A 27,785-nucleotide genomic window follows, 5' to 3' on the forward strand; every position below is an offset into this window, starting at 1 on the left:
ATCTCTGGTTCCTCTGCCTTTTCTAAATCCAACTTGAACATCTGGATGTTCTCAGTTCATGTACTGTTGAAGCCTGGCTTGGAGAATTTTGAGTATTACTTTGCTAGGGTGTGAGATGAGTGCAATTGTGTGGTAGTTTGAACATCCTTTGGCATTGACTTTCTTTGGGATTGGAATGAAAACTTACCTTTTCCAGTCCTGTGGCCACTTCTGAATTTTCCAAATTTGCTGGCATATTGAGTATAGCACTGAAGGAGGAAACCGTAGGGCCTGGACTCCATCGTAGGCCTGTTCAGTGCTGGCCAAGCTTGGCCACCTTTTCCGTGGACTCTGAACTCTGTGCTTAGTGCCTATGGAAACGACATACCAACAGAAGGATAAGACCCCCTCCGGACAAAGGAACCTTGAGAGTCGTATCTAGGTTACTCATCACCTAAGAGAAAACATATACTAATCACCCCTGTCTCTGGACAGGTCATAAATTTTTTTTCTGTACTTATCAGAGTATAACCTTGGCTTATTGATTAATGACCAATTGTTTAACTGTTTAAGCACATGACACATGAGTGATGGGGCTATTGTGATCGTATCTACCTTTCTTTGTTTATGCAGGTTTCAAGGAATTTGGGGAGATGGGTTTGAGCACCTACACATAGGGTATAAAAGGTTTTCACAGAAGCTGATCAGGGTCCTTGGCTAAGAGGAGATTACCTTGGGCCCACCAGTGTAATAAACTGGTCTTCACTATCTGCATCATCCTTCTGAGTGAGTTTGTTTCCCGGAAGGCGTGGCTACAACAGCACTTTATAACATCATCTTTCAGGATTTGAAAGAGCTCAACTGGAATTCCATCACCTCCACTATCTTTGTTCGTAGTGATGTTTCCTAAGGCCCAGTTGACTTTGTGTTCCAGGATGTCTGGCTACAGGTGAGTGATCACACCATCATGGTTATCTGAGTCATTAGGACTTTTTTTTTTGGTATAGTTCTTCTGTGTATTCTTGCCACCTCTTCTTAATATTTTCTGCTTCTATTAGGTCCATACCATTTTTGTCCTTTATTGTGCCCATCTTTGCATGAAATGTTCCTTTGGTATCTCTAACTTTCTTGAAGAGATCTCTAGTCTTCCATTCCATTATTTCCCTCTATTTCTTTGCATTGATCACTTTAGGAGGCTTTCTTATCTCTCCTTGCTATTCTTTGGAACTCTATATTCAGATGGGTATATCTTTTCTTTTTGCCTTCGCCTTTAGCTTCCCTTCTTTTCTCAACTATTTGTAAGGCCTCCTCAGGCAACCATTTTGCCTTTTGCATTTCTTTTTCTTGGGGATGATCTTGATCGTTTTGTTGACTATGTACAGTTGCCTCCTGTACAATGTCAAAAACCTCCAGCCATAGTTCTTCAGGTACTCTGTCTGTCAGATCTAATCCCTTGAATTCATTTCTCACTTCCATTGTGTAATTGTAAAGGGATTTGATTTAGGTCATACCTGGATGGTCTAGAGGTTATCCCTATTTTCTTCAATTTAAGTCTGAATTTTGCAGTAAGGAGTTCATGATCTGAGCCACAGTCAGCCCCTGGTCTTGTTTTTGTTGACTGTATGGAGATTCTCCATTTTCAGTTGCAAAGAATATAATCAATCTGATTTCAATATTGACCATCTTATGATGTCCATGTGTAGAGTAATTTCTTGTGTTGTTGGAAGAGGGTATTTGCTATGACCAGTGCATTCTCTTGGCAAAACTCTGTTAGCCTTTGTGCTGCTTCACTTTGTACTCCAAGGCCAAACGTGCCTGTTACTCCAGGTATCTCTTGACTTACTACTTTTGCATTCCAGGCCCCTATGATGAAAAGGACATCTTTTTTTTGGTGTTAGTTCTAGAAGGTCTTGTAAGTCTTCATAGAACCATCCAGCTTCAGCTTCTTCAGCATTAGTGGTTGGGGCATAGAGTTGGATTACTGTGATATTGAATGGTTTACAATGGAAACGAACAGAGGTCATTTTGCCATTTTTGAGATTGCACCCAAGTACTGCATTTCAGACTCTTGCTGACTGTGAGGGCTACTCCATTTTTTTCTAAGGGATTCTTGCCCACAGTAGTATACATAATGGTCATCTGAATTAAATTTGCCCATTCCAGTCCATTTTAGTTCACTGATTCCTAAAATGTCGATGTTCACTCTTGCCATTTCCTATTTGACCACTTCCAATTAACCTCAATTCATGGACCTAACATTCCAGATGGCTCTGCATCATTTTCCTTTACAGTATCAGACTTTACTTTCATTACCAGTCACATCCACAACTGGGCGTTATTTTAACTTTGGCTCTGTCTCTTCATTCTTTCTGGAGTTATTTCTCCACTGCTCTGCAGTAGAATATCGGGCACCTACCGACCTGGGGAGTTCATCTTTCAGTGTCATATCTTTTTGTCTTTTCATACTGTTCATGGGGTTCTCAAGGCAAGAATATTGAGGTGGCTTGCTATTCCCTTCTCCAGTGGATCACATTTTGCCAGAAGTCTCGGCCATGACCTGTTCATCTTGGGTGATCCTACACAGCATGGCTCATAGTTTCATTGAGTTAGACAAGGCTGTGATCCATGTGATCAGTTTGGTTAGTTTTCTGTGATTGTGATTTTCATTCTGTCTGCCCTCTGATGAAGGATAAGAGGCTTATGGAAGCTTCCTGATGGGAGAGACTGACTGTAGGGGAATCTGGGTCTTATTCTAATGGACGGGGCAATGTTCAGTAAACCTTTAGTCCAATTTGCTATTGATGGGTTGGGCTGTGTTCCCTCCCTGTTGTTTAGCCTGAGACCAAACTATGGTAGGAGTAATGACGACCTCTTTTAAAAGGACTTACTCCTGCACTGTTGTATTCAGTGCCCCTAATCTCACAGCAGGCCACTGTCAACCCATGCCTTCGCTAGAGACTCCTGGACACTCACAGGCAAGTCTGGCCCAGTCTCTTATAAGGACACTGCCTCTTTCTCCTGGCTCCTGGTACACACAAGGTTTTGCTTGTGCTCTCCAAGAGTCTGCTTCTCCATTCCTGTGGGAGTTCTGTAATCAAATCTCACTGGTCTCCAAGGTCAAATTCCCTGGGATTTCTCAGTCCCTTTACCAGATTTCCAGGTTGGGAATCTGTTGTGGGTTCTTAAGAACTTTCTTAACAGTGCAAGAATTTCTTTGGTATAATTGTTCTGCAGTTTGTGCATTGTCTGCTCAGCAGCTTTATGGTGGGGCTAATGGTGACTTCCTCCAAGAGGGCTTATGCCACATGCTTCATGTCCCAGGTCTGCTGCAGCCAGACCCCCTGTCCCTGTGGCAGGCCACTGCTGATCTGTGCCTCTGTAGGAAACACTCAAAAACTCAAAGTCAGGTCTGGCTCAGTATCTGTCGAGTCACTGGGTCCTGGTAGTTGGGGGTGAAATAATTCCTTTCATCTTGCCTTGGGAAGCTGGCTTCTTTTTAATTGACAGTGTAATAGCTGCAACTTCTTGTATCTTGAGATTCATATATTTACTTAGGCTGTAACATTAGGGGACTTGAAAACTTCAGGATGGTGGAGTGTGTAGTTTTAGTTAACATTCAGTGAGTGCTTCTTGGGTGCTAAGTTCTCTTCTAATATTTGACATGTATTAATTCATTAGTCCTCACAACAGCTTTATGAGATGGATATTTTAAAAAATCATTTCTACTCTATGGACAGAATGGACACTCTATGTCCCGTGGTCAGAGAAGCCTGGTGGGCTACAGTCCATAGGGTAGCAAAGAGTCACACAACTGAAGTGACTTAGCTTGAATAGAAGAGGAAACTGAAGTACAAAGAGATTAAGTAGCTCGCTCTGAGTTTTGTAGTCAATGAGAATTTTAACCCAGGAAGTCTAAGAGGAAGGAGAGGAAGGGGAGGACAATTAGAATAGCACCTCTGCCCATGGAGAGCTTCTCCAGAGGCTGTTCATGCTGATGATGTGCAATCCAGAGAGACAGAATGTCTCCTTAAATTTGTGTCTCCTTAAATTTGGGGATCAGTGGTCCTCAATCTTTTTGGTACCAGGACCGTTTTTGTGAAAGACAATTTTTCCACAGAGCGGGGGTTGGGGGATGGTTTTGGGGTGATTCAAGTGCAGTAGGGTTTGTGCTCCTTTGAGAATCTAATGCCACTGCTGACCTGACCAGAGGTGGAGCTCAGGTGTTAATGCGAGCGATGGAGAGCTGCTGAAAATACGGATGAAGCTTTGCTTACTTGCCCACTGCTCACCTCCTGCTGTATGGCCCAGTTCCTAACAGGCCATGGACTGGTACTGGTCCATGGCCCAGGGGTGGGGAACCCCTGCTCTAGGTGCCTCTCTCACTTCACTCTAGTACTGGACCTGTGGCTAGAACATAGCTGTCTAGAGAGGAGCTGCAGGATGTGGGGCCAAGAATGGTTGCCAAGTCCAGATAAAAGGTCTTACAACCTAGGAGCCAGGGACTGAATATGTCTCCCCAACATTTACATGTTGAAATCTAACTCCAAATATGATGGTATTAGGAAGTGGGAGATGATGAGGTCAGGAGATTGGAGCCCTCAAGAATGGAATTAGTGTCCGTATACAGGAGATCCCAGAGTTTGTGCCATGTGAGGACACAATGAGAAGATGATTGTCTATGAATCAGGAAGTAGACTCTCACCAGACACCATATCTGCTGGTGACTTAAACCTTGACTTCTAGCTTCCAGAACTGTGAGAAGTAAATTTCTTATTTATAAGGAACCCAGTCTATGGTATTTTTGTTTTAATGGCCCAAATGGACTAAGACAACAGACTAAAGGCAGTGGTGATCCAGCAGGTGTTTTTAAAAAATAATTTTATTTATTTTTGGCTGTGCTGGGTCTTCATTGTTCCTTGGACGTTTTGTCTAAGTGTGGCAAGTGGAGGCTACTCTAGTTGAGGTGCACAAACTTCTTATTGCATTGGCTTCTCTTGTTGTGGAGCACAGGCTCTACGGTGCTTGGTCTTTAGTAGTTGTGGCATGTGGGTTCAGTAGTTGTGGTGCATGGGCTTAGTTGCTCCACAGCACATGGCATCTTCCTGGATCAGAGATCAAACCCATGTCTCCTGCATTGGCAGATGGATTCCTTATCACTGAGTCAGCAGAGAACGCTTTAACATGTGTTTTTAAACAGAGGCATGGCATGATTCAAAGACTTGTAGAAAGCTTACTCCAACAGCAGTAGTGAAAGGTGGATGGAAGGAATGAGACTGCAGTATAAGAAGACAGGTAAGGGGCTTTTAGGGAGCCCAGGTAAGAGCATAAAAGTAGGGACAGCCTGCGTGGGAGGAGAGAACAAAGGTATTGATAATAATAAAAATAATCACTAAGGTAAGGCTTTGTACTTGGAGCTTTTCCTCCTTTTCTCTTTTTGTCTTTAATTTCTTTCAAAATTTTAATATGTTTTCTCTTTTAATTCTCAAATCAACCCTACTTCACTGATGCTCCTGTTATCCCCATTTTAGAGATGAGGAAAAGTGTAAGTGAAGCCGCTCAGTCGTGTCCGACTCTTTGCAATCCTATGGGCCATAACCTACAGGGCTCCTCCATCCATGGAATTTCCCAGGCAAGAAAACTGGAGTGGGTCGCCATTTCCTTCTCCAGGGGATCTTCCTGACCCAGGGATCAAACCTCGGTCTCCCGTATTGCAGCCAGATGCTTTACCGTCTGAGCCACCAGGGAAGCCAACTGAGGCTTATTGAGGGAAATGTCATTGGAAGGGCCTTCTTTGAAGTTGTGAACATAGATGAGTCTTGTGATACATAGACTCCAAATGAAGCATCATTTAAGTATAGTAATTAAGTACAGTAAAAATCTAAAGTAATGTGAATTTTGATATAATGTAGTCAGCAAATGGGGTCTTGTATTATCCTAGCCCTTGTGCTCATACAGGGAAGGCTAATGTTCTCATTGGGCTGTGGATGCAAAGGCACCTAGTGCTGGGAAGCAGAGAGGAGGGAGGTTGGTCCCAGCATCTCCAGTTTCTCTGTGTCCTTGAACCAAACCAGCAAAGGGTACAAATGCCTGGAAAATGTCTCCAATCCCAGCTGCTGTCCTGAATCCAGCCAGTCATAGGCTTTTATCTACTGGGCATTGCCCTCAGATAGCATCAAACGCCAGCCTGGGCTATGATTTGGTTCCTGAAGCCACAGTGCTAAATTTAGTTGCATAGACTCAACATGAACCCCTAGTCAGTTCATCATGAACTCTGCAATTAAGGTGACCCTGCATTTTACACAACTGCACTTTTTTGGGACTTTACTTTTAACCTTGTGTGGGGTTTTAATATGAATAAACTCCTAAAGATTGGAATAATATGAAAAGAGTATAGAATTTTGACAAGTTCAAAACTCTTTACACCTAAATGGAAAGGGAGTTAAATATCTTAAGAACAAAAGAAATGCAAAAGAAAAATCAAGTTCTGTAGCTGTAGGTAGGGGAAGAATTAGGTAATACCACAGCGAGCAAGTTGAATCTAGAGGACACAAGCCATGAGACCAGCATTTTAGAGGGCATCAGCAAAGCAAGTAAATAGAACCTCAGCTAACATCTCAGTGATGCCTGGTCATTAAGCAACTGTCTTTGGCTGAGAGGACTTCCTTGATAGCTCAGTAGTAAAAGAATTTGCCTGCAATGTAGGAGATGCAGGTGTGATCCCTGGGTCAGGAAGATCCCCTGGAGAATGAAATGGCAACCTACTCCAGTATTCTTGCCTGGAGAATCCCAAGGACAGAGAAGCCTGGTAGGCTACAGTCCCACTCCAAAGAGTGGGACGTGACTAAGTGACTAAACCACTTGGCTGAGAAGGTTCCCCAAGGAATAACTGGTCTTGAGACTATTATTTCCTTTGTAGTTATGAATCTTTCAGTCCTGGAAAGACAAAGGATTCAGAATAGACATGTTCAAGACATTAATCAATACACTTGTTTAAGCATATGTATTGTTTGAGAAATTTAGCTTATTAAAGTAATAATTAACTTTGTGGTTCTGATTTGAACTATGTAGTTGAGTAATTGATTTACATTTAGGATTTTAGTTGGAATTATATATGAGGTGTTGAGTATTTTAAAGCAAATTAAGAATTATCATAATTAAAACTTTAATGGGTTAGATTTATAAGCCTTCTTTAAGTATTTGGGAGGGCTTATTTGTTGATCAGAACTTTAAAAGGAAATTAAATATATAATACTTGATAGTGAGATGTGAAGTTCTTGTTGTTCAATTGCCTGGTCTTGTCCAACTCTTTGCTACCCCATGGACTGTAGCACACCAGACCTCCCTGTCCTTCACCTTCTCCCGGAGTTTGCCCAACTTCATGTCTATTGCATCAGAGATGCCATCGAGCCATCTCATCCTCTGACTCCCTCTTCTTCTTCTGCCCTCAAGCCTTCCCAGCATCAGGGTCTTTTCCAATGAGTCAGCTGTTCACATCAGGTGACCAAAATATTAGAACTTCAGCCTCAGCATCAATCCTTCCAATGAGAATTCAGGGTTGATTTCCTTTAAGATTGACTGATTTGATCTCTTTGCTCTCCAAGGAACTCTCAAGAGTCTTCTCCAGCACCACAGTTCAAAGGCATCAATTCTTTGGTGCTCTGCCTTCTTTACAGTCCAGCTCTCACGACCATACGTGACCACTGAAGAGATGATAGCCTTGACTATACAGACCTTTGTTGGCAAACCGATGTCTTTGCTTTTCAATATACTGTCTAGGTTTGTCATAGCTTTCCTGCCAAGAAACAACCATCTTCTGATTTCATGGCTGCAGTCACCATCCACAGTGCTTTTAGAGCCCAAGAAGAGGAAATCTGTCACTACTTCTACATTTTCCCCTTCTATTTGCCATGATATGATGGAGCAGCATGCCATGATCTTAGTTTTTTTAATATTTAATTTTAAGCTGGCTTTTTCACTCTCCTTCACCCTCATCAAGAGGTTTAGTTCCTCTTTGTTTTCTTCCATTTAGTTCAGTTCAGTCGTTCAGTCATGTCTGACTCTTTGCAACCCCAAGGACTGCAGCACACCAGGCCTCCCTGTCCATGACCAACTCGCAGAGCTTACTCAAACTCATATCCATTGAGTCGGCGATGCCATCCAATCATGTCATCCTCTGTTGACCCCTTCTCCTCCAGCCCTCAATCATTAGAGGGGTATCATTTGCATATACAAGGTTGCTGATGTTTCTCCAGTCTATCTTGATTCCAGCTTGTAACTCATCCAGCCCAGCATTTCTCATGATGTGCTCAGCGTGTAAGTTTAATAAACAGGGTGACCAAAAAAAAAAAAGCCTTGTACTCCTTTCTCAATCCTGAACCAGTCAGTTTTTCCATACAGGGTTCTAACTTACTTCTTGACCTGCATACAGGTTTCTCAGGATACAGGTAAGATGGTCTGGTATTCCCATCTCTTTAAGAGGGTTCTATAGTTTGTTATGAGCCACACAGTCAAAGGCTTTAGTGTAGTTGATGAAACAGAGGTAGATGTTTTTCTGGAATTCCCTTGTTTTCTCTATGATCTAGCAAATGTTGGCAATTTTTTCTCTAATTCTTCTCTCTTTTTTAAACCCAGCTTAGACATCTGGAGAAGGAAATGGAAACCCACTCCAGTACTCTTGCCTGGAGAATCCCATGGAGGGAGGAGTCTGGTAGGCTACAGTCCATGGGGTCGCAAACAGTCGGACACGACTGAGAGACTTCACTTTAGACATCTGGAAGTTCTTGGTTCATGTAATCCTGAAGCCTAGCTTGTAAGATTTTGAGCATGACCTTACCAGCATGGGAAATGAGTGCAATTGTCCCATGATTTGAATATTATTTAGTGCTGCCCTTCTTGGGAAATGGAATGAGGACTGACTTTTTCCAGTCCTGTGGCCATTGCTGGGTCTTCCAGATTTGCTGACATATTAAGTGCAGCATTTTGATAGCATTGTCTTTTAGGGTTTCAAATAACTTTAAAGCAATTCCATTAGCTTTATTGACAGCAGTGCTTCCTAAGGCCTGCTTGACTTCATGCACTAGAATGACTGTCTCTGGGTGACTGACCACACTGTCATGCTTACTGGGGTCATTGAGATATTTTTTTGTACAGGTCTTTTGTGTATTCTTTCTGTCTCTTCTTGATCTCTTCTGCTTCTTCTAGGTCTCTACCATTACTGTCCTTTATTGTGCCCATCTTTGGGTGAAATGTTCCCTTGACATATATATAGTTTTATTGAGGAAAACTCGAGTCTTTCCCCTTCTGTTGTTTTCCTCCATTTCTTTGCATTGTTCATTGAAGAAGGCCTTCTTGTCTCTCCTTGCCATTCTCTGGAACCCCGTGTTTAGTTGGGTGTGCCTTTCCCTTTCTCCCTTGCTTTTTGTTTCTCTTCTTTCCTCAGCTATTTGTAAAGCCTCCTCAGATAACCACTTTGCCTTCTTGCATTTCTTCTTCTTTGGGATGACTTTGGTCACTGTCTTCTGTACAATATTATAGATCTCCATCCATAGTTCTTCAGGCACATTTGTTACTGGATCTAGTTCCTTGAATCTATCCTTCATCTCCACTGCATCTTCATAGGGGATTTGATTTAGGTTTTACCTGGCTAGCCTAGTGGTTTTCAGCACTTTGTTTAAACCTGAATTTTTCTATGAGAAGCTGATGGTCTGAGCCACAGTCAGTTCTGGGTCTTATTTTTGCTGACTATATACAGCTTCTCCATCTTTGGCTACAAATAATGTAATCAGTTCGATGATGTCCATATATAAAGTCATCTCTTGTGTTGTTGAAAAAGGGTGTTTGCTATGACCAGTGCATTCTCTTGGCACAATTTTGTTAGCTTTTGCCCTGCTTCCTTTTGTACTCCAACGTCAAACTTGCCTGCTACTCCAGGTATCTCTTGACTTCCTACTTTTGCATTCCAATCCCCAATTATGAATAGAACATCTTTATTTTATGTTAGTTCTAGGTGGTCTTCTAGGTCTTCATAGATCCGATCAACTTTAGCTTCTTCAGCATTGGTGGTAAGGGCATAGACTTGAATTACTGTGATGTTGAATGGCTTGCCTTGGAAAGGAACTGAGATCATTCTTTTTTTTTTTTTTTTTTTTTTGAGGTTGCACCCAAGTACTGCATTTCAGATTCATTTGTTGATTATGAGGGCTACTCCATTTTTTCTTTGTGATTCTTATTCCAATAGTAAATATAATGGTCATCTGAATTAAATTAGCCAATTCCTGTCCATTTTAGTTCACTGATTCCTAAGATGTTGATGTTTATTCTTATCATATCCTGTTTGACCACATCCAATTTACCTTGATTCATGAACCTAGCATTCCAGGTTCCTATGCAATACTGTTCTTTGCAACATTGGATTTTACTTTCATCATCAGATACATCCACAATGGAGCATTATTTCTGCTTTGGCCCAGCCACTTCATTCTTCCTGGGGCTTAGTAGCTGTCCTCTGCTCTTCCCCTTTAGCATATCGGACACCTTCAGACCTGGGAGACTCATCTTTTGGTGTCATATCCTTTTGTCTTTTTATACAGTTCATGAAGTTCTCATGGCAAGTATAGTGGAGTGGTTGGCCATTCCCTCCTCCAGTGGATCATGTTTTGTGAGAATTCTCCACTATGACCCGTCCATCTAGGGTGGCCCTGCATGGCATGGCTCATAGCTTCATTGAGTTATGCAAGCCCCTTTGCCATGACAAGGCAGTGATCTGTGAATAGGTTGAAGTCCTTAAGAGAATCAATTTATACATTTGTAAAATCAGTCAAATATTATCAAGAGTCCCTAAAAAGGTTTGTTAAAAGTTTCTTGATTAGTAACTAGACCAACATGATTTGTAAGCTGAACTGGCCTTAAGGCTGACCAAGGTTTTTAATTTGTTTTTAATAAACTGAATATGAATTCTTAAAAATATAGCCTATGAATGATTTTCTATGCACTAAAACCATCTTTAGGGAAATAAATGGTAATGGGGGAGTCTTATTGATTGGAAAGTAGTTTGCTAAGATCACAGGGCTAGGAAGCAGCAGAGGCAGGATTCAGATCAAAAATTTTCCCACCTATCCCACTGCACCCAATCCCCAGGCTAAGTCATCCACATAGCTTTATTTTTCTATTGATGTGACTTTCTTTCCCACTAGCCTATGAGCAACATGCTTGCAGAGACTTCTTTTCATCTTTGAATCAGCAGTCTCAGCGCAATGTCTTGAATAAATGAGTGAGGAGAACCCAGTGAGAATAGCATCCTGGAGCACCCCCAAGAGAAGGTTTCAAGCAGGGAGGGTTGCAATATCAAATTCCACCAAGCAGTCACATAAGATAAAAGCCAAAGGGTCTATGTGACCAATGGGAGACCACTTGTGACCTTTTAAAAGCAGCATGGATTCTCTTCAACTCTTGTCAGGACATATAGCCACCATACACTGATGACTAGGGAGATGCTTTTCAAAATTTGAGAAGTAAAGGAGCCAATGGGGGACACTAGTCAAATCACATCGTCATGGAGATGTCAGTGGAGTTTGCATAGCCTCGCAAAGCCATCGGGACTCTTAGGTGTGGAGAAGAAGGGAGGGATCTCTATACCTGCCCCAGCTCTACCTTTTCCCTCCATCCACCCATGGATCAGGAATCAGGCCAAGAGAGCAAAATAATATCTGGTAGTCCTCGTGGTTGGAGGTAGATGTGGGCCCAACAGTCTTTTCTCCTGGATCCTTCCAGCCTTGTTTCTGTGCTAAAGAAGGTACAGTATGTAGGAACTAAATTCATATTATATGCTGATACTGAGCTAGTCACTAGGAACTAAAAGATGAAAAAGGTAGACCCTACCATCAAGGAGCTGAGAGTATGCTGGGGAAAGAGTATGTGAGTAAGCAGACTTTTATAGTAAACAAGGTGAATGAGAGGAAACCGAGAGGCCCAGAAGAGGGCACCTGCTCTAGCCTGGGGTTTCAGGGAAGTCTTTCCCAAGGTGGTCACAACTTTAATGAGAGAATGGGAGGGTGGTAGAGAAAGGTGAACTAGGTGGCAGGGACTAGGGTAGTCCAGTAAACCAAGTTGCAGCAACCATTTCCAGCAGTAAGAAATCGTGTGTGGGGAGTCCTAGATGGGAGACTTGGTGACAGAACATGAGACCAAGCTCAAGACAGGAAGCCAGCAGAGACTAAAGGATTTTGTCCTCCAGGCCTGTGACCTTAGTTAGACTTTAGCTTATAAGGGGTGGGGGACCTTGGAAGGCTTTAAAGCAAGGCCGAGACATTGTCAGCTTTGGCTTTTAAATAGCTTACTCTGCTGCTTCTCATGCTTCTTTCTTTCATGTTCATTTTTACATCCTGTGACTCAAAAGCTACATGTGATTAAATTGAGCTCTAAAAATGGGAAATGAAAGTCTGTGGGCTGACATTTACACGCATACAGTCCATTGGCCGTCCTGAGGTGGGCCAGTCTGCTGTATAGAATGGGTTTTTCTTTCCTGTGGTCCTTGCTCCTCCTTGGTCTTCTCATTGGTGAGTCTGTCCCTGCTACTACCTCCCAGGCACCTCTACCTCCTTACACATTAGGTTTCTCTAGCAATAGGTCATTTTCACTGAAGATTTTGCTTTCCTGGGAGCCAGGCTGTGTGTAAGTGCTGGTATATGTGTGTGAGGCGGGGAGGGAAGTAGTGTGTGTGAGGTGTGTGTACTATCATCTCAGATCATGAAAACCCTGATTGTGTCTTGTCACTCTCACACTGCTAGTGAGTCACAAGGAGCCTGGACGTCCCCAGAGAGACTGAAGCTGGGGACTTGAGATAGAGGATCTGCCATAGTCAGTTCCTGGACCTCATCTGCATCTGCCATCTCAAGCATAATCTCTTCCCTTCTGCCCCTGTGAGTCACCTTTATTGTGAATTGGGCTTTCCTGTCCCACAAATGACATCTTTAGGTGGTCTCGAACCTAGCACCTTGTGACAGGTCCTGTCCCTCTGAGTTCTTACTGCTCCTTCCCCTGTCCCCAAGGACCTGAGTGGTGGCAGAAGACAGGCTTGGGAACTGGAGGCCAGGGGAACAGAGCTCCTGAGAAACCCACAGTGAGGGACCAGGTTCTGCTCTTAGTCATCTGAGTTTCAGTCTTTCTTTCATCCTCCTTTGGGAGGAATGCAGCTTGTATTAGTTATCAGGGTCACCTGACTTCAGGGTGGCCCCCACCCTAGCCTTTAGGATGTGCCCTAAGCCTGCCATGGAATCCCTTGCTGCTGCTGCTGCTAAGTCACTTCAGTCGTGTCCAACTCTGTGCGACCCCATAGACGGCAGTCCACCAGATTCCCCCATCCCTGGGATTCTCCAGGCAAGAACACTGGAGTGGGTTGCCATTTCCTTCTCCATTGCATGAAAGTGAAAGGTGAAAGTGAAACCGCTCAGTCGTGTCCGACTCTTAGCAACCCCATGGACTGCAGCCTACCTAGAGGTGTTTAAAACTTGGCAGTTTATAAAGAACTTTTACTCAAATTTAAAATAGTCTGATTCCCCCAACAATCTTGTGGTATAGGCAGAAAGTATTAAGCCCACTTTACAGAAGATGAACTAAGACACGAGGCGACACCTTCTGGCACACAGCTGGTGACCTGTGAGAATGGAAGTCAGTGCAGCTGTTGGAATGCAGAAGCAACAAGGAAACTCAGACCATACTGTCTCCAGCCACATTCACAGAACTGAAAACTCAGAGAACGGATTCCTGTCAGGTTCCCCTTGCCGCCACTTTCCTGTCCTCCCACAGAGTAAATGAATCAATGAGCTTCGCTTCCTCTGTGGTGTCCAGGTCAGGCCCTTGGAGATCATTGTCCATGGGGGCTTCCTTTGGGCACATGAAGAAATGGGTGAGACAGATCTTGCCTTAAAAAAAAGTTCATATTTCTTGGGTTCAGTTCCAGAACTATCTATTGAGGCCTCTCGTGTGCTGGTGCTGGGCTGTGTGTGATGGGGTAGAGGTGAGTGGTGCACAGGGAGGAATGAGGTGGGGTACAGTCCTGCTGTTGGCAGCACAGGGTAGTCGACAGAGCATCAGCTTTGCAGGCAGGCGAACTTGGGTTTCATGTGGACTCTGCTGCTTCCAATAGACAGTGACTCTGGGCAAGTAGGCTTTTTAAGCTCTTTGAGTCTCATGGTCTTCATCTGTGAAGTGGGAATAAGATATTGACCTTACTAGATTGCTGTGAAGGTTAAATTAAATAATGTGCTTAATGCACTTGGCAAAGTGTCTGGCACCAATGATTCATGTCCTGAGCTGATCCTTTTCTGTCTCTTTCCCCCACTTGAATCCAGAAACAGGATTCAGAAAAGGAAGCTCTGCACACATCCCACTGCACCTAGCCACTTGGCTAAACCATCAGCCTTACTCAACTTTATTGCTCAGATAACAATTCCCTTCTACCTTCTCCTCTCCTTGGGGAACTCATGAGCTATGGGGAAAGACAAACAACACAGCTATTTGTATGAAGCAGAATGAAGTAAGCCAACAAACAAGCCAACAAAAAGCAGTTTAGTTCAGTTCAGTCCCTCAGTTGTGTCTGACTCTTTGTGACCCCATGGACGGCAGCATGCCAGGCTTCCCTTTCCATCACCAACTTCCGGAGCCTACTCAAGCTCATGTCCATTGAGTCGTGATGCCATCCAACCATCTCATCCTCTGTTGTCCCCTTCTCCTCCCACCTTCAATCTTTCCCAGCATTAGGATCTTTTCCAATGAGTCAGCTCTTCACATCAGGTGGCCTAAGTATTGGTGCTTCAGCTTCAGCATCAGTGCTTCCAGTGAATATTCAGGACTGATCTGCTTTAGGATGGACTGGTTTGATCTCCTTGCAGTCCAAAGGACTCTCAAGAGTCTTCTTCAACACCACAGTTCAAAAGCATCAATTCTTTAGAGCTCAGCTTTCTTTATAGTCCAACTCTCACATCCATACACGTCTACTGAAAAAAACCATAGCTTTGACTAGATGGACTTCTGTCGGCAACGTAATATCTATGCTTTTTCATATGCTGTCTAGGTTTGTCATAGCTTTTCTTCCAAGGAGCAAGCGTCTTTTAATTTCATGGCTGCAGTCACCATCTGCAGTGCTTTTGGAGCCCAAGAAAATAAACTCTGTCACTGTTTCCATTTCCCCCCCATCTATTAGTAACAGGCAAATTTGGCCTTGGAATATGGAATGAAGCAGGGCAAAGACTAATAGAGTTTTGCCAAGAAAATGCACTGGTCATAACAAACACCCTCTTCCAACAACACAAGAGAAGACTCTATACATGGACATCACCAGATGGTCAACACCGAAATCAGATTGATTATATTCTTTGCAGCCAAAGATGGAGAAGCTCTATACGGTCAGCAAAAACAAGACCAGGAGCTGACTGTGGCTCAGATCATGAACTTCTTATTGCCAAATTCAGACTTAAATTGATGAAAGTAGGGAAAACCACTAGACCATTCAGGTATGACCTAAATCAAATCCCTTGTGATTATACAGTGGAAGTGAGAAATAGGTTTAAGGGCCTAGATCTGATAGACAGAGTGCCTGATGAACTATGGAATGAGGTTTGTGACATTGTACAGGAGACAGGGATCAAGACCATTCCCATAGAAAAGAAATGCAAAAAAGCAAAATGGCTGTCTGGGGAGGCCTTACAAATAGCTGTGAAAAGAAGAGAAGCGAAAAGCAAAGGAGAAAAAGAAAGATATAAACATCTGAATACAGAGTTCCAAAGAATAGCAAGAAGAGATAAGAAAGCCTTCTTCAGTGATCAATGCAAAGAAATAGAGGAAAACAACAGAATGGGAAAGACTAGAGATCTCTTCAAGAAAATCAGAGATACCAAAGGAACATTTCATGCAAAGATGAGCTCAATAAAGGACAGAAATGGTATGGACCTAACAGAAGCAGAAGATATTAAGAAGAGATGGCAAGAATACACAGAAGAACTGTACAAAAAAGATCTTCACGACCCAGATAATCACGATGGTGTGATCACTGACCTAGAGCCAGACATCCTGGAATGTGAAGTCAAGTGGGCCTTAGAAAGCATCACTATGAACAAAGCTAGTGGAGGTGATGGAATTCCAGTTGAGCTATTCCAAAGCCTGAAAGATGATGCTGTGAAAGTGCTGCACTCAATATGCCAGCAAATTTGGAAAACTCAGCAGTGGCCACAGGACTGGAAAAGGTCAGTTTTCATTCCAATCCCAAAGAAAGGCAATGGCAAAGAATGCTCAAACTACCACACAATTGCACTCATCTCACACACTAGTAAAGTAATGCTCAAAATTCTCCAAGCCAGGCTTCAACAATACGTGAACCGTGAACTTCCAGATGTTCAAGCTGGTTTTAGAAAAGACAGAGGAACCAGAGATCAAATTGCCAACATCCGCTAGATCATAGAAAAAGCAAAAGAGTTCCATAAAAACATCTATTTCTGCTTTATTGACTATGCCAAAGCCTTTGACTGTGTGGATCACAATAAACTGTGGAAAATTCTGAAAGAGATGGGAATACCAGACCACCTGATCTGCCTCTTGAGAAATCTGTATGCAGGTCAGGAAGCAACAGTTAGAACTGGACATGAAACAACAGACTGGTTCCAAATAGGAAAAGGAGTTCGTCAAGGCTGTATATTGTCACCTTGTTTATTTAACTTACATGCAGAGTACATCATGAGAAATGCTGGACTCGAAGAAACACAAACTGGAATCAAGATTGCAGGGAGAAATATCAATAACCTCAGATATGCAGATGACACCACCCTTATGGCAGAAAGTGAAGAGGAACTCAAAAGCCTCTTGATGAAAGTGAAAGTGGAGAGTGAAAAAGTTGGCTTAAATCTCAACATTCAGAAAACGAAGGTCGTGGCATCTGGTCCCATCACTTCATGGGAAATAGATGGGGAAACAGTGGAAACAGTGTCAGACTTTATTTTTCTGGGCTCCAAAATCACTACAGATGGTGACTGCAGCCATGAAATTAAAAGACGCTTATTCCTTGGAAGGAAAGTTATGACCAACCTAGATAGCATATTCAAAAGCAGAGACATTACTTTGCCAACAAAGGCTCGTCTAGTCAAGGCTATGGTTTTTCCTGTGGTCACGTATGGATGTGAGAGTTGGACTGTGAAGAAGGCTGAGTGCCGAAGAATTGATGCTTTTGAACTGTGGTGTTGGAGAAGACTCTTGAGAGTCCCTTGGACTGCAAGGAGATCCAACCAGTCCATTCTGAAGGAGATCAGCCCTGGGATTTCTTTGGGAGGAATGATGCTAAAGCTGAAACTCCAGTACTTTGGCCACCTCATGTGAAGAGTTGACTCATTGGAAAAGACTCTGATGCTGGAAGGGATCGGGGGCAGGAGGAGAAGGGGACGGCAGAGGATGAGATGGCTGGATGGCATCACTGAGTCGATGGATGTGAGTCTGAGTGAAATCCGGGAGTTGGTGATGGACAGGGAGGCCTGGCGTGCTGTGATTCATGGGGTTGCAAAGAGTCGGACATGACTGAGCGACTGATCTGATCTGATCTGATCTGATGAGACTGGACGCTGTGATCTTAATTTTTTGAATGTTGAGTTTTTAGCCAGTTTTTCCACTCTCCTTTTCACTTTCAACAAGAGGCTCTTTAGTTCTTTGCTTTCTGCCATAAGAGTGGTGTCATCTGCGTGTCCATGGTTATTGATATTTCTCCTGGCAATCTTGATTCCAGCTTGTGCTTCATCCAGCCTGGCATTTCACATGATGTACTCTGCTGCTGCTGCTAAGTCATTTCAGTAGTGTCCAACTCTGTGTGACCCCATAGATGGCAGCCCACCAGGCTCCTCCATCTCTGGGATTCTCCAGGCAAGAACACTGGAGTTGGTTGCCATTTCCTTCTCCAATGCATGAAAGTGAAAAGTGAAAATGAAGTCGCTCAGTTGTGTCTGACTCTTAGCCACCCCATGGACTGCAGCCTACCAGGCTCCTCCGTCCTTGGGATTTTCCAGGCAAGAGTACTGGAGTGGGTTGCCATTGCCTTCTCCGATGTACTCTGCATATAACTTAAATAAGCAGGGTGACAATATACAGCCTTGATGTACTCCTTTCCCAGTTTGAAACCAGTCTGTTGTTCCATGTCCCGTTCTAACTGTTACTTCTTAACCTGCATACAGATTTCTCAGGCGGCAAATCAGGTGGTCTGGTATTCTCATCTCTTGAAGAATTTTCCACAGTTTGTTGTGATCCACACAGTCAAAGGCTTTGGTGTAGTTAATAAAGCAGAAGTAGTTATTTTCCTAAACTCACTAGTTTTTTCGATCATCCAACAGATGTTGGCAATTTGATCTCTGGTTCCTCTGCCTTTTCTAAATCCAGCTTGAACATCTGGAAGTTCTCGGTTCATGTACTATTGAAGCCTGGCTTGGAGAAATTTGAGCATTACTTTGCTAACATGTGAAATGAGTGCAATTGTGTGGTAGCTTGAATATTCTTTGGCATTGCCTTTCTTTGGGATTGGAATGAAAACTGACCTTTCCCAGTCCTGTGGTCACTGCTGAGTTTTCCAAATTTGCTGGCATATTGAGTGAAGCATTCTAACAGCATCATCTTTTAGGATTTGAAATAGCTCAGCTGGAATTCCATAACCTCCACTAGCTTTGTTCCTAGTGATGCTTCCATAGGCTGAAGGAAACTGGGAGGTAGGCATGGCTGGACCAGAAGTATGGAGCTCAGCTAAGGCCCCAGAAAGGAAGCAGCTCTTGAACTAAGCTTAAGGAATCACTGTACTCAAGGGTGAGCATAGCTCCTTGATCAAGGGTGGAATTCTTCCAAGCTGGACTGAAGGTTCTGGGCCAACTTGGGACAGGAAGATCCATCTGGTGTAAGCACTGCCTTGGCATGCTTCCAGTCAACTTGCACATTCCTCCAAGTGGAGCCAGAAGAGCTGCATGGGAAGAAGAAACAGCAGGTCATAGGGTGGATTCTGTGGTGGGCACATGGGACACTGCATGTCCCCCAGTGTGGAGTGCCCACCCACAGCATAGCAAGCTCTCTCCTACTCCTCGTCACCACAGCTACTATCACAGGACTTCTCAGTTCAACTTTCAGCAGAAAAGCCTGCACCAACTAACTTCAGTGACATTGAAAGAGTGAGTGAGTATTAGTCGCTCAGTCGTGTCTGACTCTTTTCAACCCCATGGACTATAGACAGCCGGGTTCCTCTGCCCAGGGAACTCTCTAGGCAAGAATCCTGGAGTGGGTTGCCATTCCTTTCTCCAGGCGATCTTCCCAACCCAGAGATTGAACTCAGGTCTCCTGCATTGCAGGCAGATTCTTTACCATCTGAGGCACCAGGGAAACCCTCAGTGACATTAAGTATCTTGAATAATACCATAATGAGGTATTTACGTGATTGTCTCATTTAACACAAAATCCTGCAAGATGACAATCCTGTTTCACAGGTTAGAAAACTTGGACTCAGAGAGGTTAAGTAACTTGCCCAAGATCACACAGCTAGCACTTGGTAGAGCAAGGGCTTGAACTCGGGCAGTCTGACTAGTGCCCTGGAGTTACACTCTTCTCTCAAGTGCATTATAGGCTGGTATCCAAATGCTTGTCCCTCTCACCATGCTTAACGTGGCCTGGCCAGCACAACACTAGCCCTCCTGCTCTAGAAAGATATGTTCCCAGATTCTGGCTGCACCTTAGAGGAGCTGGCTTTTGTCTCAGAAGTGGCCAAATAAGCAATTATGGGGGATACTGCAAGGCAATTCTTGCATGGATGTGACTGGGCTGGATGATTTCTGTTCCTTTTCCCCAAGAGATGGACTCACAGAAACAGTAGAGATTATCCAGCTCCCTCCCCCCACACCAGAGCCCCTCCCAAGGATTTTGCTTACTCTCCAGGACACTTAGTACCTGCAACCTTTAGGACAGCCTTCATTGATTATTTCCTTGTATGTTAATTAATTAATATAAATGTGGAAGGAAACCATTGTGGTGTGGAGGTTGTTGTTTTTCAGTCACTGTCATGTCCGACTCTTTGCGATCCCAAGGACTGCAGCACACCAGGCTTCCCTATCTTCTACTACCTCCCAGAATTTGCTCAAACTCATGTCCATTGAGTCAGTGATGGACTCTCTCATCCTCTTACATCCCCTTCACCTTTTGCCCTCAATCTTTCCCACCATCAGGGTCTTTTCCAATGAGCTGGCTCTTTACATCAGATGGCCAAAGTATTGGAGCTTCAGCTTCTGCATCAATCCCTCTTGAGTTCTAGTTCTGTCTATAACTAGCAATGTTGTCTTGAGCAAGGCACCTATATTCTGTGGGTCTCTATTTTCTCACCTATAAAATAGGAATACTAATCATGGCCCTGACTCTCCTTCAGGCCTGCTGTGAGCCTTCAATGTAACAGGCTGTTCTCTGTCTGCAGGACCAGGGGCTTCCAGAGCCCCCATGGTGGTAACTGGGACCCTGGGGGGCTCTGTCACTCTGCCCCTGCAGCTGCAGGATGGACAGCAGGTGGAGAGCATCTCCTGGGTAAGTCGCTCGGTCCCTGGGGCAATAGCCACAGTAACCTTGGTAGAAGCTGGAGGACCAGACACCTTTCACCAGGAAGAATCACGGTACTGGGGTCGTCTGAGTGTGGTGGGCCCAGACCGCTCCCTGCAGATCAGCCACCTGAACTGGGCAGACGCGGGGTCCTACCGAGCCCACGTTAATCTTCGGAGCTCCCGCCTCACCCACACCAGGGAGTACAGCCTGCATGTCTATGGTGAGTGTCCGGGGTATGGCAATAGGTGGGTGTGTGCGTAGCCTGTCTTTCAGTCACTTTTATAGCCTTTCCCACTTCCCTTTTAGAAACAATTATAGTTTTCTTTCTAATTATGAGACTAACATGTGCTTAACTGAGAAAAACATGAAAAGTAGAGTTGCCTGGGAGAATATCCTAAAAAATGTTGATGGCTGGGATGTGTCCCAGACCAATTGCAGTTAAATCCCTGCGTTTGGGCAGAGAATGGGATTCTGGGCCCTGAGAACCAGCTTCTGCCACAACCGACTCATGAGGTCTCGAGCCTCCTCCTTGCTAAAATAGAACATTACCTTTCGTGAGAATAAAATTCACGGGAAAAACGCTTTGTAAAGCTCTGCACAGATGCAGGAGAACACTACTATCATATTCCTCAAGGAAATGTCAGTGATTGTTTTAGCAGGGGAAACTACAAAGAATACAGTGGGGCGGGGGTGCCAGGCACACACAGCAGCAATGTTGGCCAGTGAAGACACAGTCAGGTACTTTTAGATTTAGCCTGCTTATTACTTATGTAGAGAGGGAGAGGGGCCAAAGGGCTCAGATCCCTGGGTCCTCATCCCACAGCCCAGAAAGGATGACCCTGAGGCTAAAGGGGCCAGATGACCGTAATGGGAGTTGCTGAGAAACCAGTTCTAGACTGCAGAGAAGTTTCATAGTCAGCAGCTCTGTTCTGTGGGGATGGAGCAGGAAGCCTGGGACCTCAAGACAAAAACAGTCTCATGACAGCCTCCCAGGAGGGACCAGTGCGAGGCCTGTGGGAGATGGCTTCAAAGAAATGCCTCACAAGCCACCCACTTCTCATGTTCTGGGAGGATCACAAGACCTTTGCAAGACTTGGATTAGATGTGATTCCAGTCTTTGCCTGAGGAACAAGGTTGCTGTGGATGGTAAGTTCACCAGGCAAGGTCATCAGGATGCTGTGGCTGGAAGGTACCAATGAATCATGAGGATGAACACAGGAAGATGAGTGATTGCAGGAAAGTGGAGAACCTTCTCATACAACTTCCTGGGTTATGGAACAGGGAATATTCCTATTATTAATAGATGAAGGTTTTTTTTTTTTTTTTTTTTTTTTTAAACTTGGGTTGACAAAATTGCCCTGGTCAGGTTCACACAGTTGGGGTGAAAGCATTTCTGTCATAAATTGGCTTGGAATGACTATGGCCCATTCCTCAGACAGAGCAAGGGAACACTGGGTGGTGGGCTGTTGGGACCTGGGGCAGGGCTGTTCACCCAGAGATGGTGGGAGAGCCCCTCTCACTGTGCTGATGGCTGTTTTGGTAGGACAAGCTCAGTGTGGATTCTGAACAGGATATAAGGCTGTGCTAACTGATCAGAGTTGGGGTCTTCCAGAGATGGTATCTGGGGCAACAGTTATGATAAAAGTCCAGATTTTAATGCTTCAAGGGCATTTCCCAAGTCACGGTTGTCCCATGACAGCTTTGCTGGCAGGTAGGAAAGTGCCAGTCACTCAGTGGTGTCCAACTCTTTATGACTCCATGGGCTATACAGTACATGGAATTCTCCAGGCCAGAATACTGGAGTGGGTAGCCTTTCCCTTCTCCAGGGGATCCTCCCAACCCAGGGATTGAAGCCAGGTCTCCGCATTACAGGCAGATTTTTTACCAGCTGAGCCACAAGGGAAGCCCAGGTAGGAAAAAGGGTTTTTATTTCTAGGCTAAAGAGATAGATAGCATATTAAAAAGCAGAGACGTTACTTTGCCGACAAAAGCCCATCTAGTCAAAGCTATAGTTTTTACAGTAGTCAGGTATGGATGTGAGAGTTGGACCATAAAAGAAAGCTGAACGCCAAAGAATTGATGCTTCTGAACTGTGGTGTTGAAGACCCTTGAGGGTCCCTTGGGCTGTAAGGAGATCAAACCTATCAATGAAGCTACTACTTCATACTATTGTTCTGAGAATCAGAGGAGATATTAAGTGACACGTCTTATAAAGCCCAAAGCTCTAGAATAGATGTGGGCGGATTCTACCTCTGTTGCTTGTTATGTGTATTCAAGGTGGTGCAGGGTCTTGGTGGCAGCACTTCCTACTTCTGCCCCATGAAGGGAAGGCCCAGAGCAGTTTCCCAGTCCTCAGCTGGTTCTTTTTCTGACACACAGAGCCGCTGGCCCAGCCCCGTGTCACAGTGAGCACCAGGATTAGTGGGAATGGACACTGCCTCATCATCCTGACATGCGTGGCAGAAAGCAGAGGAGGCACTGTGACCTACAGCTGGGCGCCCCTGGGACCCCAGACCACTGTGTCCCATGGAGGGTCTGTCCTGAGTGTCAGCTTGCGGCCTGGGGATAGCGCACTGAACTTCACCTGCATGGTCAAGAACCCAGTCAGTAACAGTAGCTCCCTTCCCATTTTGGTGCCGCCTTCATGCACAGGTACCTGGAATCCGAGCATGTACCCTACTTGACAACTCTGAAATGGAAGGTGGAGGAAGGAGTCCTGTCCCCTTCAGGCCCCGAGGAGAAAGGCAAACACTTAAGAGAGAGTGGGTGGGCCAGAGTGTGTCTCAGTGGTTGGGGAGAGGGAGACCCACTGGAGTCGAGGGGGAGGCTGGAGGGGTCTGGGCAGGAGGGGCTGGCTAGGATCTGTGGCTGCCCTGAACAGGCAGGGAGGCCCTGACGCAGAAGCTGTGGTTTTCTCTCTCCATCTGCAGGGCCAGGAGTCCAGGGTGGTGAGGAATCAGTAGGGGAGACAGTGATCGGCATCCTTGGGAAGTCAGGCACTCTGCCCCTGGAGGTCCCAGTGGGGCAGGAGGTAGAAAAGGTTACCTGGAGCTCTCGAGGCCTTGTTGCTATTTTGCGACCAGGACCGGCAGGGGAGCCAATCCTGGTTGCTGGGACTCAGGGACCCTACAGCTAGCGACTGAGCATCCCCTGCCACAACTACTCTCTTCAGATCAGCTCCCTGAGACTGCAGGACTCTGGCCCCTATAGAGCCTGGATAACTCTGCATAGTCCCCCAGTCAACATCACCAAGGATTTCATCCTGCATGTCTATGGTGAGGGGGTTAGAGAGCTTACGTTTGAACTTGATCTTCCCTCTCCTCTGCTTGGCCAGCCTGGAGCCTTCTCATAGCTTGAACTTTCCTTTCTTGGCACAGAGAGACCACAGGAGCCCAAAATCACAGCCAGCTCTCAGATCATGAAGGATGGGACCTGCTTCATCACTCTGGCCTGTTTGCTGGACCAGGCTGGAGAGGATGTTCAGTACAGCTGGGACCCCCAAGGCCAGGGGGCGGTTGTGTCACACGGGGGAACCACTCTCAGCATCTCCTGGAGATCTGGGGTCAGCGATAGCTATCACTGTACAGTCAAGAACCCCGTCAGCCAGAGCTCCAGCTCCATCTCTGTCAAGCCCCTCTGCTCAGGTAACCGCTTCCTTCTGAGAACCCTTCTTTCCCAGTCCAGATTCTCAGCATGCCTGCCTGCCTTCCTTGGGGTTCTGGGAATGATTGAAGAAAAGGAGGGCTGGGTTAGTTTGCAACAGGGAGCATCTCTGGGGTGGCCGGAGATGAGAACCTGGGAGCTCTGCTCACCTTCTGTCAGCCCTGTGCCTAGATGTGCAGCAGGCTCAGCTGGGTAATGGCTCGTTCCTGGGGCTCCCTGAGGAAAGCTGCTTCATTCACCCCATTCAGTGCTGCAGAGCCCCTGGAGGAGGGGCCCCAGACCTCCTCGCCTGTGAAGCTTCTGCCCTTCTCCTTGCCTGTAGCTTCTCTGAGAGGGCATTGGGACTGTGTTCTTCTGGTGGGCAAGGGTGGCTTCTCCTGGCTTTCACAGGCCACGGCAGGAAACCAACTCAGTCCCAACACACCTGTCCCTCTTGTCTTCTCTGCTGACTTCTGAAGAGGTTGTCTCTGCTTCCTGTCTCTTGTTCCTCACTAACCATCCACTCTTCAACCCCTTGTGGCTGGTTTGTTCCAGGGGCATCCTGATGGCTGAGCTCATGGGTTACTCCTCAATTGTTATCCTTGACCTGCTTTCCTCAGCCACCTGGGCAGCTCTCTCCTGGACTTTTTCTTTCCAGCCATCATCCTTTTCAGGACTGATGCTGTCCTTTGCCCAGGCCTCTCCCTGCACCTCTTCTTTTCTTCCTGTTGCCAAAGGCAGAAAGTCAGACGTTATTTAGAACACTTATCTTCCCCATGCTACCTGCCCTTACTCACACCTTTCTTGCTTCACATATTCTTCACCTGGTCTCCTAACTTCTCTCCCCTCCCAATCACCCTCCTGATGGTGCTGCTAGGGGACTTCTAAGTGAAAGAAATGCTTGTGTTTCTTTTCTGCTTCAAACACTTTGGTGTCTGCCCAGTATCTAAAGTACAAATATTTTAGCACCTCTTTGTTCATAAGCAACACACATTTACAGAGCATTTTTAAGGCCTGTGTTGTTCTAGTCATTGGAGATACGGTGAAGAAGAGGTCTGGATAAATTCCCACCCCTTGGGGAACTCACAATCGTCACCACCTTCAGCTAACTCTAGTAAATGACTTTAGAACATGGAGCATGCTGTAAAATAGCCTTTGTGCATGCGTGTCTCCTCAACTGAATCATGACAAAGCCCATGCTTACCTTTCTCTGCACCTCCAATTCCCAGCTTGTAATAGATGTTTAAACTGTGATCCTAACCTGTGATCATTGTTAATTCAGGTTCCTTCCTACCCTGCTGCCTGAGGAAAGAGTTTCTTCTCTTTTTGATCCTGGGAGCTTTGCAGATTAAACAGATTTGAACTTGACATGTGGAAAAGCCAAGAGTAGGAATGTGAAAAGAAGGTCACTCTGTGAAATACAGATAAGAAAGTCTACACAGAGAAAGAAAGAGGAATGTGGCCTGATACCCAAATCTGCAGGTGTGAGAAAGAAACACTTGTATTGCTTAAAGCAGGAAACCAATTTTGTTTGCAAACTGAGTTCAAAACAATGAAGAAACAGCTATGTATTTTCTGTTTAAAACCATCTGCTTATGTTTTGTTTAATTGTGTTTTAACATGTTCAGAAAGAAAAGAGGCTTATTCAATTTAAGAAAAATTGAATGGTTTGAAATATAATGATAATAAAATTGTTAAATATTGTGCATAGATATTATTTTTTGTTAAAATTTATGTAAATGGGCTCAGAGGGCCCAGATTCAACTTAAATTTTGTCTCCTTGGAGCATTCTTTCACCACCTGATTTAAGCAAATCTTCCTGGGTCATTGTACCCAGTTGGTTTTGTCAAATTATCACAATTTGTAAGTATATATTAATTTGTTAGTTTACTTGTTTTTTGTCTATCTCCCCCACAAGACATTCAGCCATTGAGGGTTCTTGGCTCATGGTAGATATTTCAATATATATATATTTTTAACACATGAATGACTAGGTGGATCAGAGTTGAGAAAGTTCTTTTTAAGATTTGAGGACTATTAGGAAGCTTCATAAAAATTGGAGTCCTATATGATTGTGTTTTTTTTTTCCTTCCTGTTTTTGATAAAAGGAAGAAGAAAATGGAATCTTTAACCTAAAATTTCCTTGAGTGTTCAATAGCTAGCAAAAGAAAGAAGTTGGAGGTTTTGACAGCAAGCTGCTTTGAAGTGCTAAATAGATTGCTCTAGAATTAGAACCATGTGCAAACAATGGAGCCAAAAGTATAATTTAGGTGAGAGAATGACCTTGAACATCTCTTTTTTTCACTCTCAACTGATTACTTTAGTTCCTACTTCACTTACAATGAGGATTGACACTCCATCCAGTACAAAGATTCTAGTAAAGTACTTGGTGATATATCCTGAAATATAAATAGGCAGCCAAGATCGCAGGATATTTGAGGAAAACTGTGAATGAGAGTCTCCAGACAAACAGAATCAATTAAAAAAAGAAAAAAGAAAAAAACTTGAAAGAGAGAGCATGCAGGGAGCAAGAGAAAAAAAAATAACTCCCCCCAAATCTGTATTTAATATTCTTAGAAACATGAGAAGATATTACATTTTTAAAAAGGAATAGAATGGAGTATGATGGAGTAGGAAGACCCTGAACTCTCTTCCTCCCATGAAGAAAGAAGGAAAGTGAAGTCATTCAGTCGTGTCTGACTCTTTGCTACCCCGTGGACTGTAGCCCACCAGGCTCCTCCATCCATGGGAGTCTCCAGGCAAGAATACTGGAGTGGGTTGCCATTTCCTTCTCTAGGGGATCTTCCTGACCCAGGGATTGACCCCAGGTCTCCTGCATTGCAGGCAGTCACTTTAACCTCTGAGCCACCATGGAAGCCCATGGGCACACAAATTATAACTATTTACAGAGAACTATCAATCAATGAGAAAAGCTGGAAGACTAGCAGAAAAGATTTTCTACAACTAAAGAGGCAAGGAAGTAACCACAGTGAGACACGGTATAGTCAAGACCAGTATCCTCAGGTAGACAATCCACAGATGAGAGGACAATGGCAATTACAAACGTTCTCCCCAGGGAGTGAGTGGTCTGAGCCCCATGTCGAGATCCCCAGAGCAGAAGTCCTGCGCTGGGGGGAGATGAGCCCCCAGAATGTTTGGCTTTGAAGATCACTGGGGCTTACTTGTGGGAGAGCTGGAGAGCTGTGGGGAATAGAGACTCCACTCTTTAAAAATTTTTAAATATTACTTATTAATTTTTATTGAAGTATAGTCAGTTACAATATTGTGTTAGTTTCAGGCATACAGCAAAGTGATTTATCACCCCCTCCACCTTTTCCTTTGGTAACCGAAAGTTTGTTTTCTATGTCTGTGAATCTGCTTCTGTTTTGTAAATAAGATTTGTGGTTATCGGAAGCAGTAAGGTAGGAGGAGGGAGAATTGGATGAACCGGAGTTTAGAAAGTACAAACTTCCAGTTATAAGATAAATAAATATAGGGATGTAATATACAGCATGATAAACATAATCAACATTGATGTATGTTACATGTAAAAGTAGTTAAGAGGATAAATCCTAAAG

At 44.4% G+C, this 27,785-nt stretch overlaps 1 protein-coding gene across 7 annotated transcripts; it reads left to right on the top strand.

The window, feature by feature from the left end:
* Window positions 1-666: 666 nt before the first annotated feature.
* LOC133238329 (T-lymphocyte surface antigen Ly-9-like) lies at window positions 667-25,919 on the top strand. 7 transcript variants are annotated; one of them, XM_061401307.1, is made up of 6 exons: window positions 667-928; window positions 12,765-12,896; window positions 20,444-20,785; window positions 22,945-23,217; window positions 23,943-24,209; window positions 25,490-25,919. In XM_061401307.1, exons 3-6 carry the CDS (start codon window positions 20,467-20,469, stop codon window positions 25,567-25,569), a joined length of 939 nt encoding a protein of 312 aa, XP_061257291.1. In that variant the 5' UTR covers window positions 667-928; window positions 12,765-12,896; window positions 20,444-20,466; the 3' UTR covers window positions 25,570-25,919. The 7 variants fall into 7 exon arrangements, with proteins under 7 accessions (XP_061257291.1, XP_061257272.1, XP_061257310.1 ...); XM_061401298.1 differs by lacking the exon at window positions 667-928 and adding an exon at window positions 9,772-12,533; XM_061401317.1 differs by lacking the exon at window positions 667-928 and adding an exon at window positions 12,569-12,648.
* The last annotated feature ends 1,866 nt before the right edge of the window (window positions 25,920-27,785 follow it).

The sequence above is a fragment of the Bos javanicus genome, chromosome 3, assembly GCF_032452875.1.
Source record: "Bos javanicus breed banteng chromosome 3, ARS-OSU_banteng_1.0, whole genome shotgun sequence".
In the NCBI taxonomy this organism is placed as follows: Eukaryota; Metazoa; Chordata; class Mammalia; order Artiodactyla; family Bovidae; genus Bos; species Bos javanicus.